General features: G+C 38.1%; 1 protein-coding gene across 2 annotated transcripts in view; it reads right to left on the reverse strand.

The window, feature by feature from the left end:
- FRS2 (fibroblast growth factor receptor substrate 2) overlaps positions 1-14,051 on the reverse strand; it is a 58,996-nt gene that overhangs the window by 15,025 nt on the left and 29,920 nt on the right. For both annotated transcript variants that reach the window (XM_075057797.1, XM_075057799.1), the window contains exons 2-3: positions 4,050-4,155; positions 1,445-1,536 (exon numbers count right to left, since the gene is read on the reverse strand). In XM_075057797.1, coding sequence (XP_074913898.1) covers positions 1,445-1,510 — 66 coding nt within the window. In that variant the 5' untranslated portion in view covers positions 1,511-1,536; positions 4,050-4,155. The remainder of the gene's footprint in view (positions 1-1,444; positions 1,537-4,049; positions 4,156-14,051) is intronic.

The raw sequence follows: 14,051 nt of genomic DNA on the forward strand, positions 1-14,051 counted from the left end.
AAAAAAAATTTAAAAAAAAATATTTGCTTTGTCATATAACTCCACTTACAGTTGGGAAAAGGAATGAAAAAGGATAAGGGGCTCCAAGATAAAGCTTCCTTCACATACCTGTATAGCCTTGCACTGTGCTGAACTACCAGACTGTTTTAGGGGGTTTTTTCTGCCTTTTTGAAGTTAACAAATAATTCAAATACCCTACGGTCTTGCGTGAAAACACGTGTATAAAGTTTAAACTCTTTTCTTTCTGCTTTTAAACCAGTTGGAGGTCACCTGCATCCTTAATGGAATTCAGACAATGTATATTTTCCTCCGCATGTATTTCACCTCACAATACTGCTTTTAGTGGGATTCTTTCTTACTCAATAAAAAGGCTACCAAAAAATCTTCCCTATGGTATCAATTAATGTCATCCCTTAAAGAGACATTTTCAACTTGAAATCTAGTCAATTGAAAAGAATTAGGAATAGTTTCGTCTGCCACTAAGGGTTATGCCAACTTTCTTCATTTTGCAAATTACAGTCTTTCATCTTCTCCCCCCTGCTGCTAAATCAGCGACCCACACAAACAATAGAGAAATTCTACAATGAGAAAAATAGGAACTAGTGACACAAAGTGATGTCAAATGCATAAAAAGCAAGAAAACAGAAAAATATTTTATCCTTCAGCTTTTTGTACTGATAATATTAAACATTTCCAGAAATTCCCATGGCTTTAAAGCTCATTTCAGTGTTGCCTTAAGGCAACGCATGAATAATTTTTCACTATGGAAGCATTACATTCCTTTGCCAACTCACAGAGACAGTTTGGAGCACAGAAGCAAATCTAACTTGTGTGACTATGCAAAGGTATGTTTACTTAAAGTCACTGACTTCAGCAGGTTCATGTTAGGCATGCTAAGCAAAGAAACAAGTGTTCACAAGCTTATAAATTCCAGGGATATAAGGGACAGAAGCACTTTTATAAATAAAATTTCTTCAAGTAAAGGACAAAAGTTCTCAAAAGCCTATAATCAGTAGTGACCTTCAAGTAAAATTTTCCATTGCTGACCCCGCATCCAGGTTCATAATCACACTTCTCCAATAGCTCTTCCCTTATGCTTATGACTCCCCTCCTAACTTTCAGAATCTCCCGGAGGCAAGACCACTTACTTGGACCCTACCAACTGAAATGGAGATGGACCAAAAGCACAGGGCTGCTTCTGATTCCTGAAGATCAAAACTGTCATAAAAAAACTTACCTGGTCTAAAGAATTCCTGTCACTGCTGGTAAGAGACGATTTCTCAAACGGGCAAGAGAAACCTGTAGCCACAGACACCTACAGTTCTCCAATGTTTTAACTGTTCAGTAATTCTCACCCTATTTTCATTTAATTTTTTTTCCATCACAGACCTACCATGCAAGAAAGCAACAAAATAATTCACAGCATACCACTTCAGTTGCTTACCTTAAACTTGTTTCGATGGTTATCTGGGACAGTTTCTTTATCTGGACAGCTACAACAGCTACCCATGACTTCTTTAGAAGACCATGTGATCTCTAAAGGGGGAAAAAGAAAATTAAAAAGAAGAACACCGCAAAGCAATCATTTAGTTGAAGTAAAAATAGAGTATCATCAATAAAACAACTCAACACAAACTGCTCTCGGAAATTACAATTCATGATGAATTCTGCAGTCATAAGTAATTAAAAAATCAACGTAAATATTACAAATTTTTTAAAGTAGTTAAGTTAGATTTGGCATTACGGAGTGGTAACACCGAGCCGTTAAAGTCCTACCAATAAGTCAGCTGGAGGTTACTACCAAACAGACGCATCCAATTTGTCACCTCAATTCCCATGGCAGCAGCTTGGGGGAAAACAAAACCCAACAACTTACTGGGTGCGATTCTCATCTCCTAAACCAGGGCCTTTACACGAGGAAACTCCCTGGATTCCAGCTCCGTCTATAAGGAGCACTCCCCGGCGTCGACTGCCGAGCGCAGCCCTAGTGACGGCCACGCAAGCCCCTGTGCAACGGAGGGTGGAGGTCTTCCAGGGCTGCAGGCAGCCCTGCAGTGAGGCTCTGTGCTTCCACTTTTAAATACTTCCCACGTAGCAACGTACATAAAACTATGTAATCGAAGTCAAGGGAAGGAAGAAACCCCACATTCAACACAAATATTTTAAAACTTGGGTTTTTTATTTCTGTTAAGTTCTGTTTGGATTAACTTGTGTTACACAGTCTGCTTCATTTGCTATAAAACAGTAAAATGTTCAACTAACACAGAACAGCATGGCTAAATTAAAGAAACCAAAAATAAATATTTGATTTTTTTATATTTTCATTTAAGGATTTTTGTAGGTATGGTAAAACTTTCATAAAACAGTAGGATAAAACGTTCATAGAACCAAGTCTCAAAACTTGCTTCTCCTCCCTTACCACCTTGCAGGGTGTGGTATGTCTTGTATTTCTTAAATAAGAGAAAGTCAGACAAAAGAAAACTTAATCTATTTACATCATCTTTATATTGGATAAGAACTGATATTTCCACTACAAAATGAAAAGTGGGGCAAAATCCTGGAAGAGAGCTAGTAAGTCAACAAGAGATACGACACTAGAAACCAAGAAGAAGGAAGACAGAAGTGGTTGATAACTTTTCCTGACTAAAGGGGAAAAAAAATCTGATGTCACCTTAAGAAAACCAGAACTTGCTTTCCAGACAGGCATTTGTATTAGCATGCAGTAGTAGTATCCAAGTAGCACTGTAGTCTGCTGAGAAATAAGGTGCAAGGAATACAATGAAGAGCAGCTAACTCTTCCCCTCTTTTTGACCAGAAAAGCCACTCAAAAGAGATGCTGCTACCCTAGAGACTGTATAAATCTGCATAAATCTGCCACCAAACCCCTGCAGAGGTGAAATGGAGAACCTAGCAGAAAGGGTAACAACATGGTTTGGATTAATCCAGTAAGAAAGAGGCAGAGCGCCAGATGCATAAGTCAAAATCACGGATTCTCTAATGTAATTTCTGGCCATAACATGAAAACATGCATTAATTTGACAGAGCTTTTTTCCCAACTCAACATGAAACCAGAGGGTTGGTTGCTTCTACTGTCACAGAGAGAAGCTATGCTACACACAACTGGTTTTTTGCATAGTGAAGAGATGTCCTGAATTTTATTAATCAGTCCAATCACTCTCAATTACAGACTACTTTTAATAGTCTTCACACATATATCCCATTGTTATTTTAACTATTCCATTTTTTTGCTTATGAATTCTGCCTGTTTTGTTTAGAAAGGGAGACACAGGTGATAACACCCATTACTGATTTCCTACCCTGGCACCCCACAATGCCTCACTGCAGTAACATTCAGATGTTGGTCTTGTTCGCATACTGATGCTACTCTACTTATTCTGAGAATAAAAGGAGCAACAGGTGACAATAGCTAAAAAGAGCAACAGGTGACAATAGCTAAAAAGAGCAACAGGTGACAATAGCTGCAATGCAGATTAACAATGAATATATAAATTTTCAGCAAGGGCTTTCAAGCTCTGGTCCACACAGCAGTCAGTTGCAGAGTCTTGTAGCAGCCTTCAGGCACAGATGCTTACTCTTTATTAATAAAACCCAGTATTTGACCTCCCCAAACATTTTGACCAAGTGGAAACAGAACTATATAGCAGCATGCTGTTACAGATAATGACTTTCTTTGCATTCAGCATTAAATAACTGATCAAATCTGTTGGAGGCAGGTGCCTGCAAACTCAAAAAACAATTTAAAAAAATCCTTAACTGCAAAGTAGTTTGGAAAAAAATCACTAGAGTTGCAAGTAGGAAGCTGTAGTATATGAAGCTGCATGAAGTATAGCCACTGTATCTCAAGAATGACAAAGAAATGATATGTAATGAATAATCATACAAGCTTGTTATTTTGCCTCCAATATATTCTAATATTAATACTTCAGAAAACCAAGAACTGCAATGCTGCTTCAAAGGAGAGGTGTGAACCAAGGCTATGAGGAAGAAATGAAACAGCTAGGGAACTGGCAGAATTAAAAACCACTCACCTAGATTTGGCCATTAATATTCCCAGCCTCTGCTGCAGCATCAGGGCTTCTGTCATACTCAAAGTATCATGCTGTCTTGTCACAGAACTAATCATTTGACCTAGAACTAGAAGAGTATATAAAAATGTAATTTTTCTTGCTTTTAAGATGCCAGTTAGTAAACTAAGAAAAATACATACTTTTTAAATTATGATTTTGGCAGTATTATGTCAAGTAAGATAATGATGGCTAGGGGGCATCTTAAGCGGAGTTCTAGACAAGAGACTGATTGCTTAGAGCTTCCCCAGCATTTCCATGCTTAGTTGGGTCTTGGAAGAAAATAACCTGGTGTCCCCTTTCTGCAGCGTAGCCTGTCACACTGGGGACTTCACTCATTCTCCACTCACTCCTTACCCAATTTAGTGTGTGGAAACGACAGATGTGAAGCTCCCGTTATCCTTAGCACATACCGAACCAAACCACAGCAAACAGAAGAACACATACCACTTACTCTGCTTAACTCCCTCTTGCTTATGCTACTGCACATGTACAAATGCTGACCTGTATGGCTAACACATCACCCTTTCTCTGCTTTCTTCACGATTCTTGCTCCGTGACATTAACCATATATTGCTTCCTTTCACTCCCTGCCCCCAACTACTCTCATACTAGCTTTCCACTCACATTTAACACCAAAAACTCAAATGCTGCTTCCATCAGGCTAACAATTGGCAGCCTCTATTCTCTGTTTGTAAAATTGTCAAATGTGCACTTGATGTTTCCTTTGACACTGCTTCTTGAACTCGAGAGAAGGGCTAAATTCTCAGAAAACTACTTTATTATTAGCCTTTCTTATCAGACTTTCAGGATGTCTGTGCAAACTTGTTTAAGACCATTGCAGCTCTGCTTATCAATACTGCCACAATTCTTTGTATATGCTGTCCTCTGCCTTGCATCTGGATTACAAGCATTTTCGGAACCCAAAGCACTGCTTTTTTGCATAGTATCAAGTGTGATACAGTCCCAAACTTATCCCAGATCCTAGGAATCATGGTAACAGTTGCAGAACACTCTTACTGTGGAGGGATTGTGCAAGAGAAAAGCAGAAATTCAATACTGTTAAATGCAAAATAACACACCTAGCAAAGGAGCTCTGTTAGGAAGGATCAGTCATGTAGTTGCGCAGTTCAATGAAAACGCTAGCTCAATAGCTATCATAAAGCAAATGACACAGAATTGTTCAGAAAGAACGAAAAGAGCCAAAACAAAAATACAATTCTCACTAATGAATCCACAGTGCACCCACAGATGTAGTAATGTATGCAATCGTGTCTAACCCTCTCAAAAAAAGACAGAGTAAAACCAGAAGTATGCTACTTGGATGGCTCAGCCTGGAAAAAAGGACCACACAGGACAGAAAAGGTGAGTACAGCATTATAGGTGACATGGAGAAGATAAATAAAGCACAACTATTTTCCAAATGGAAGCATTAGGGAGCCGCAGTTGACATTATTAAGCAAAACAACTACACAAAAGTACTTTTTGCACATGGTATGTAGTTAAACTTTGTGATCCACAATGTCTTGTGGGAATGAGTTCCAAAAACTTAAGGATTCAGAAAGTAACTGGACAAATGCAAGCTCCATGAATAGCTTTTAAACTCAAGGATGTCACATCTGGCTCAAAAAGTCTCTAAGCTGCAAATATTTAGAAGGATCTTAGGGAATGATCATAAAATGCTCCTTCTTACTATTCCCTTCCCTATATATTTACTGTTGGCTGTCAGAATTTACTATTTACTGTCAGAAACAGGATACTGAACGAACCAATACTTCAAGTCTGACCCAGTAAAGCCATTCTAGTTAACATAAAAGGCTGACATGAGCTAAGCATAAATTTTTGAGTGCACTGTCATAAGACATTAAAAAAAGAAATAATTAACAACTTGCATTTAACTTGAAACCAAACCCTAGATTTCACAAAGGTACAGAACGATAAACTTATTGAACTACTTGATACATATGTGTATTTGCATACACATAGTAAACATAAAGATTCTCTGCTGTGCCTAAGTGCTATTTAGTATCAGGAACTTGCAGCAAGTCACACACCCTTCCTATAATTTATCTGCCCTTTAACCATAAGCTTTCTTGATCTTGGACAAAATTATACACAGTTGTACTCAAGACCAATCCCTCTGCAACACACACAGGCTCTGGTTCTGTGATGGCCCTACCCAATCCAGCTGGTATTATTTAACTATGTTTTTTGGTCAAGTTAGATTTTTGTTGGCTTAGCACACCAAACCAGCTCAGCAGAGAGTCTAGCAAGTGCCAGAGCCAGCTGGGGACAGAATCACAGCCTTAGTCACCTCTGCCCAGTTTTCAGAAAATTTAGCCCCTTAACTAATTACTGGGATTTACTTAGTTTACCAATTTCCCTGCTAAAATCTTCAGGACAGAAGAAAGGAAAGAGGGAGCAGAAAGCTTGACCCATCCACCCACCCACTCTGGTAGAATCTTACAGGTAGTCATTAGAAAAATAATAAAATTAAAAATTTTCACAGGCAAGCTACACTAATGCAAGTGTGTTTGCACTAGTATTTACCCTGACCTTTTTCTAACAAAGTTTTAAAGCCTTCACATGGTTTGGCTATCTATAGCAGAGTAGTCTGTTTCAGTTACCTAAGAATGATTCTTAAATGATCTAAATGGAGTTTTTAATGGATAAAAGAAAGCACACAAATTTACAGCACCTAACTTCTTTTAAATGGAAAGCAGTAACAAAATTCTCCAACCAGTTGTTTCCAATTACAAGTTGGCCATTTACTCCATTTGGGATTTTCTTAAATCTTCCCAGATTGCAAAATATTTACCCAAACTTAAACATACAAGGAGAAGTAGATATTTTCACAGTCACAACCCTAAAAGTTAATCTTTTCAGTTATGTCTATAATGTCAAATTTAGGAGCTGTAATTTCCCGTTCATGAAGCATCAGTGGTGGTTGGGTGCAGTCATGCAAGGAGGGGGAAGGGGTATTTTCTGCTTCTCCCCAACACATTAATTACTGCACTGCAAGGTAAAAATTCCAGGCAAGACAAATCAGGACCAGCACTTATCTAAACCTTCTTAACCGGAGTGAAAGTTAGGAATTGCCATAACCTCCGAAAGATTTATTACTTGGCTTTGTAAAGTAAAACATATCTCTTTCCCTCATAGACTAAGCAGTGGCAACAAGTTATGCTAATCTCTCAAAAGTCAAGGAAGACAAGGCATCAGTGTACACAGAGTAGATACTTTTTTTTTTTTTTTTTTTTTTAAAGTCACATTCAAAAGCTTGTAGAAATTCTAACATTTGCAATAATTCTGCAATCTCCCCAGGTTGGGAATGGTCTGAACAACGTGTGCGTTCCCCTTGTGTAAGACAGGCCACATGGACCAGCTGCCATCGTACTCTTCCTTTCACTCACAATAACTGGTTGCCCCATTAAAGTCAGCTCACGGTTGCAAAGCCCATCTAAAAACTGGCATTAACTTAGTTCTGCATGCTCTGGTTGCAGAATCAAACATTAACTTTGGGGGTTATTTTCTGTACGCATTAATTCCTAGCACACCCCTTTTAAAAATCAGGGAAAGAAAAACCCCAAACCATAGCACGCCTCAGAAGAGGTAGGGACAAGCAAAGGTGCTTTGTCTGTAAACCGATCTTTTTTTTTGCACATATTCTTTTCAAATGAAAAAGTGGCCTTTCAAACCACTAGCTGCCACAGTGCTAGATCCTCTGTATGTCTTGCTCTCAGACCTACAAGTAGAGAGCAGAAAACATAACTAAAGTGCATTAACATAATTTTAAGGCATTTTATACCACAACATTGTAGTTCAAATAAAGAAAACCAAACAACCCCCAAAAGATGACTAGGGCCTTTTCCTCCTTCAGAAATTTTGATATCTAGAAAGCCCAATGAATACAGCGGAGTAACTGGAGAAAGGTGCCTGTGTAAAGGTTGTTAGCACTCAGGCTGACAACCACTTGAACCTATTCATTCACTTATTATCAAGCACTTGATAGCATTTTGATCACAGCTAAGCGATATAAACACACACTTATGCTGTCATTTTTCTCTATAACATTCTAAATCACCCAATTTAGAAGACTACAACTATTTTTAAAGTGTCAACATCAGCCATTTTCAGAGGCTGATTCTTGGTTTTTATGCTATTTTAAAAAAATAAAAATAAAAGGATATAATCCCAACCACTAGAACACCAAACTCCTCTGCACTTTTATTTCCTACTCTTATTTAAAATAATTTCTTAAACAGCTAGAGTAAAAAGAAGTACTATCAAACACTCTACACTTAACATCAAGCTCTGTGGAAATAAAGTCATTATGATAAAAACCAAACCAACAGAAATGCTGTTGAGTTTTGAAGGTATATTAAAATTGCAAACTCATTGACAGATAGATAAATCAAAATCAGGAGTATTTAACTTTTTCATTCATTTCTTTAAACAATTCTATTTAGCATAGTCAGTGGAATAATATTTTTCAAATTGTTAATTATTTTTAAAAGTTGAAACTGCCTGGCACTTCATATTTCTTTTGTCTTTAATAACAATGCAAGTATGTAACCCTCATGGTTAAACTCTGCCACTTCCTAAAATACATTTCTCAAAATGTGTTCCCTAACCATTGCCAAGCATTAACCATGGTTTACCTAAGCTTGAAACAAGGTAGCCAACCATGCTTTAGACCAACACTGAAATCAATCATTACAATTCAGAAAGCTCAAAAATTAAGCCCATTTAAGTTTGGTTTTTTCAGCTGCACCACCACTGTAATACTTAAGTATTTCAGAACTATAGAACTGGGTTCTCACAGTTGTTCACTAGCAAAGAAAGAACAAAAAAATTACATTAAAACCAAAGTTTTATTAACATGCTCTTAAAATAGAAGTTATATGAATGGTTTCAACACCTGCTTCTTTCTTAACTTCATAATTAATGCTCAGATCAATGACATAAACAAAAAAAAAAAACCACCAAGGAAGTTAGTTGTACTTGATAGCTTCAGGAGAAATCCTTAAGTTTTTGGAAGGGAGAAGTCCAGTACTTGGGAGGGGAGTGGAGTGAACAGACAATGTAATGGTTGTCATCTGTACAGCACCTAGGAAGGTTTCAGTATCATCGCTGCCTTCTGTGAAATAAATTCAAGTTATTGTGTAGGGGACAGTGAGAATGACAAACATTTATTTATTTTTAAAAAACCAAGTTCTCGGATATTTTCAAAATCACTTTTTCAAATTGTTCTTTTAGCTGCAGAGTTTTGTTTGCTAGCTCTTTTCAATTTCATATTACCTGATCACAATAGTGAAAAAGCAGGAGATTAACCTTTTTTTCTCCCCATTTTGGGTTCTCTTTGGCCTTTGAAAGTTAAAAGTTATTTGGGAACATGAGATACATGTAGAAAAGGACAACTGGTACTAAAAAAAAACCATAAGTATTCTGCTGAAACCAATGTTTGTGGGAGTAAGAAAATCTGACAGTGGCTAGCACATTTTCTTCCTAAGTTCTTAAAACTTTGAAAGAACAGACTCTACAACCTATTGCAAACTCAAATTGTGCCATGTTTCAATTTAAGTGTGCCACGTAAAAGACACTACCACCAAAGGAAACATTTTTAACTCACACATAAGTTTCCATCCTAGGGTCATCAATGCTGGGCACATTTCATCATGAAGCATTCTCATCTCGAGACCACACCTCAAGTTTACTTGAAGACCTACAAAAATGGTATCTTTCACAGAAACTGCAACTTTGCAGACAAAATAACCTGTGTAAGGTGGAACACAGTTGAGAGCCAAATTTCTTTGTTCTGTTTGATGGCCGTAACAGCGGTAGGGTCCAGACCTTCCAGGAAAATCCGGAGGCCCCTGGGAAGCTTTCCTAAAGCCTCTACAATTGCCTTGTTGTGGACCTAAACTATATGCCAGATCAGAGCCACGTTTTCCTGTGACACAGTTGAATCTCCCTATATAAACTGCGTCACAGGCAAGCTGTGAGCGCGTTTTTTTCCTTGATGCCTGTTGTGTGAGCGCATTTGAAATGGGAGAACTTGAGGGTGTCCCCTGCCTTAGCCTCCTCTCCGGTAAGAGGATGTAGCCTCAAACTACAAAAGCAGGTGGGAGACAACAAAATGACTTTTTTTCTGAAAACCCATAAAGTCTCCACTAAGAGACATGAAGTCTGTTGTCACTGCAGCTTAAAGGTAGAAACAGCTCTCCACAAAGGATCATCCCAAGCCCAGAAAGGACTCTTTCTCCTGATGCCTTGGAGTTCAGGAATTATCAGAACTGATGGCAATGGCAAATTATTTGTATCTATATAAAAATATGCACAAATTGTTCAGTATTAAGTAAAACTCCCTCTTCTCCTTTCTCCAAGCATGTTAATGTTGTCACCTCTTATAAAACTTCTTCAAAAAAAATCCTATTCTCCTCAAACCTATAACTTAAAATAGCTAACACTTAAAATACTTTGTGCAGGAACTGACCCATCACATTTCTAGATTTTGCCTCTTACAGATACATTTTTCTTCTACCTCACTTGGGGTTAAAAAAAGTAAATTCTTTACTTCAAGTGGAAAGGTGCAAAGGAAAACCTAGGGAGCATGGAGGAAAGTTGTTTATTATTTAAGTATGACACCAGATTCATCCTGTGTTTTAGGTCACTAACCTGAACACTGTCAATCAGTGCCTTCACCCCACAGAGACTTACCTCTTTCCATTTAGTGTGTAAGAAACAGAGTCCAAATTTTGGTTGTCTAAACAGCATCTAAACTAGACACTAGTAGACATCACAAATTATTTGCTAGGCAACTGAACACACTGAAATATGAAAAACTAACTTTGACAATTTCCTCTCAAAGTTCAAAATCCGTGGGCCCCAAGTGTTTGGATGTTTACATTTATACAGGGATTCAGACAAGAAGCATCCCTAATTCAGAGCAGCTATTACAGCGACCATCAGTGCACCTACCTGGCACGTGCTGCAAGACTAATCTCGCATGACAGGTAACTTGGTGAGAGAGCTGACCTATTCAAAACAAGCAATCTAATTTCATTACAGTTGGATGAGTGGTTTCTTATAGGAATGTTACAGATGTCTTAACACTGATTTCTTTTGAAACAGAAGTTATTTTTAATCTTTTTTTATGGCTTTCACTATACGGAAACAAAATCACTGTCAAACATTTACAGATACAAACCACTCTCTGCAACTTTTTATCTCTTTCCCTGTCCCTCATGTTTCCCTTAAGGACCTATTTTTCCTTATAAACTTTTTACAGGATGATACTAAATAGAAATTGATTTATTTCAGATTTGACATCCTGCATGTTTCATCATTTCCACCCTTGCATACCATGTTAAATATTGCTTGGTATTTGATTACAACTGGTGTATTTATATTTGTTTAACAGTGAATTTTCACCCTGCAAAAATATAAGCAGCAAGGATGGGATGCAATTTATAAAGCAGCCTATTTTTCTAGATCTTTCATGAAGAATACTGAGGACATAATATGTCAAAGGAAAACATGCTTTAACAGATACTGCAGGAGCTGTGGATTAAATCCTCTATTTAAAAATTCACCCCAAATGATGGAAAATTTGCATTACCTTTACCAGCCCAAAATCTTCTTATGACAGAACCTGAAGCTTAGATGCTAGCTTTTGAAGAAATCAAGTAACTCCACTCAACTTGTCTTCTGTTTTTCTGTTTGCCCTGTGATGAGCCACACAGCACAGAACCTGCCCCTCCCTGAAGCTCATTCCAGTACATCTTTCTCCTCTTTTAAACTCTCACAACTGGAAATGCTTGAAGAAAGCACAGCCAAATCCCTACGGATACATTATGATAAGCAGTTTTCTTAGCTCAGAGTTTTTAAGCACTGTTGATACTAATGGTTATTCTACAGCATGGAATAATTTCACCTGGATACTGTCACCCCAGAGATTAAGTACAAACCGAGAGTTTAAATCTGAGCATTTCAGGTTATACATAGACAATTTCTAAGTAACTCATTACATCCTCTGCTCATTAACCTGACTTGTCACTACAGCAAGGCAGCTTTAATTTTTCCGCACAAAACAATTTTGTATTAAAGTGGAAGTCCTACAGGCACTCGAGACAGCAAACAGACCAACAAACAGAGGAACCAACTTACCACATAGGAAAAATGTTACTGAGTAAAATAATGATTGTTTTATTGCCACTTTATTCCTTCCAGAAGATAGGTGAAGAAGGCTGAAATGGTACTGCAACCAGTCCTTTGAGTTTTGCTGGTAGCCGAATACTGCCCATCCCGTAACTGGCTAATACAACGGATTAAATGGATAACCAATTTATCTGATGTGGCAAATCCTGCGTCTTCAGCGTCATGATGTAATTCATGGTGGCAAATTCTATATGATTTAAGAATCCTGGTATCCTACTTAGGACTTAAAATAGCCCATACTTTGACCTTCTATTTACTTTGGCTAGCATATCTTCACTACCATGAAGCCAAGTTCTTGCAATTGGAAAACAAAACTTAGGTTTCTGGAACACGGGACTCCCACGTACCAGACCTCACATGCACATAAGAGATGTAGCACCAAAATAAAGCATTTGCCCTGAACTAGTAATTACTGAGTGTGGTCAGCTCCAAGAGCCTCGTTCCCCCAATGGTCACAAAAAGGACCTCTTCACTTTATAATTATTTGGAAAAAAAATAAAAGATTTCTGTACATCAGCAAAGACTGACTAATTCACTTTAATGTTTGGAGACAGAACAGATGTAAGAGGTGCCAAAGCTGGAATGTTCTCCCGTGGAAACACAGCAGTTTAAAGGGAAACGAGTGTTCAGCAGAACAGGAAGAAACCCCTGAGAAATACAGCAAAAAGGGCACAAAACGCTCTCCTTGCCTGCACACACATGCCACCATCCTTCAGATCAACTCCTCTTCTCTCAGGTGTCCTGGAAGACTCTTGCCTTGCACAGTCTGACAAACGATGACGTAAGAACAATTCACCCCCAAACAGTGAATACATTTTGGGGAAAAGGCATTTTAATAGTAAAGCAAGCTGAACTAAGGTCAGACATAATCCCTGCCCTTCATCCACTTGGCAATGATTATTAAGAAAATTAATATTGAAGGTGTCTAAGTACTAGAAGGATGAAAAAGCAGCAGTGCTAAGAAACCATAACAGAGTTAAAGACGACAATGAAGGAGATCCAAGAAGAAACTAAACATGCTGAGAAAGAGTTTGGTGCCGCTGGCTGCAATTATGGAAAACAAACTATGAATGGTAGAGGTGAAGTTGCAGAATCTAGTTTATAACTTTGCTTATGCTAACAGGTGGAGTTTTACCTCAAGATTTTTATTAAATGAGCATGTTGTCAGACTTATGGTTAAAATACAGTAATAAATGCACGCTCCTTTTCTCTCTTTAGCCCTTTCCAAAGGAAAAAAAACAAAAACCCCCAAAAAACCCAAAAAACAAAACTGGCAAAACCCAAGCTAAACTGTAAAGCCTTCTGGCTCCTATGAAAACAAAATTATTGCAACCACACACAAGCTTCAGCACACAAGGTTGCCGTTTCGGCGCGCCGCCCTCAGAGTCCTCTTTGAACAGGCGGCGAGGAGGCTGATGCAGGATCGCACCGGGAACTCGCCCTTTCAGCAGCATTCCTCCATCGGCACCTCCTGCTGCTGCCAACCGCCTGCTCCTCAAACTCACAGGAGGCTTTCTTTTCTTTTCTTACTCCTTTTTAACACGCAAAGCCTCACGACTCGGATCTGTTTTGCTATGTGTGTTTCAGTGTATTTGGATTCAAAGTGATCAGCAACTTTTTACTTCTTCCCCCTCACCCCACCCTGCCTTGGTGCTATATAAAAATACCCAAAAGCATTTAAAAAAAAAACAAACAAAAAATACAACAAAAAAAAACATAAAGAAAAGCAAATTAGGAGCCTTGTTG

The sequence above is a fragment of the Buteo buteo genome, chromosome 26 (genome assembly GCF_964188355.1).
Source record: "Buteo buteo chromosome 26, bButBut1.hap1.1, whole genome shotgun sequence".
NCBI classification, from domain to species: domain Eukaryota; kingdom Metazoa; phylum Chordata; class Aves; order Accipitriformes; family Accipitridae; genus Buteo; species Buteo buteo.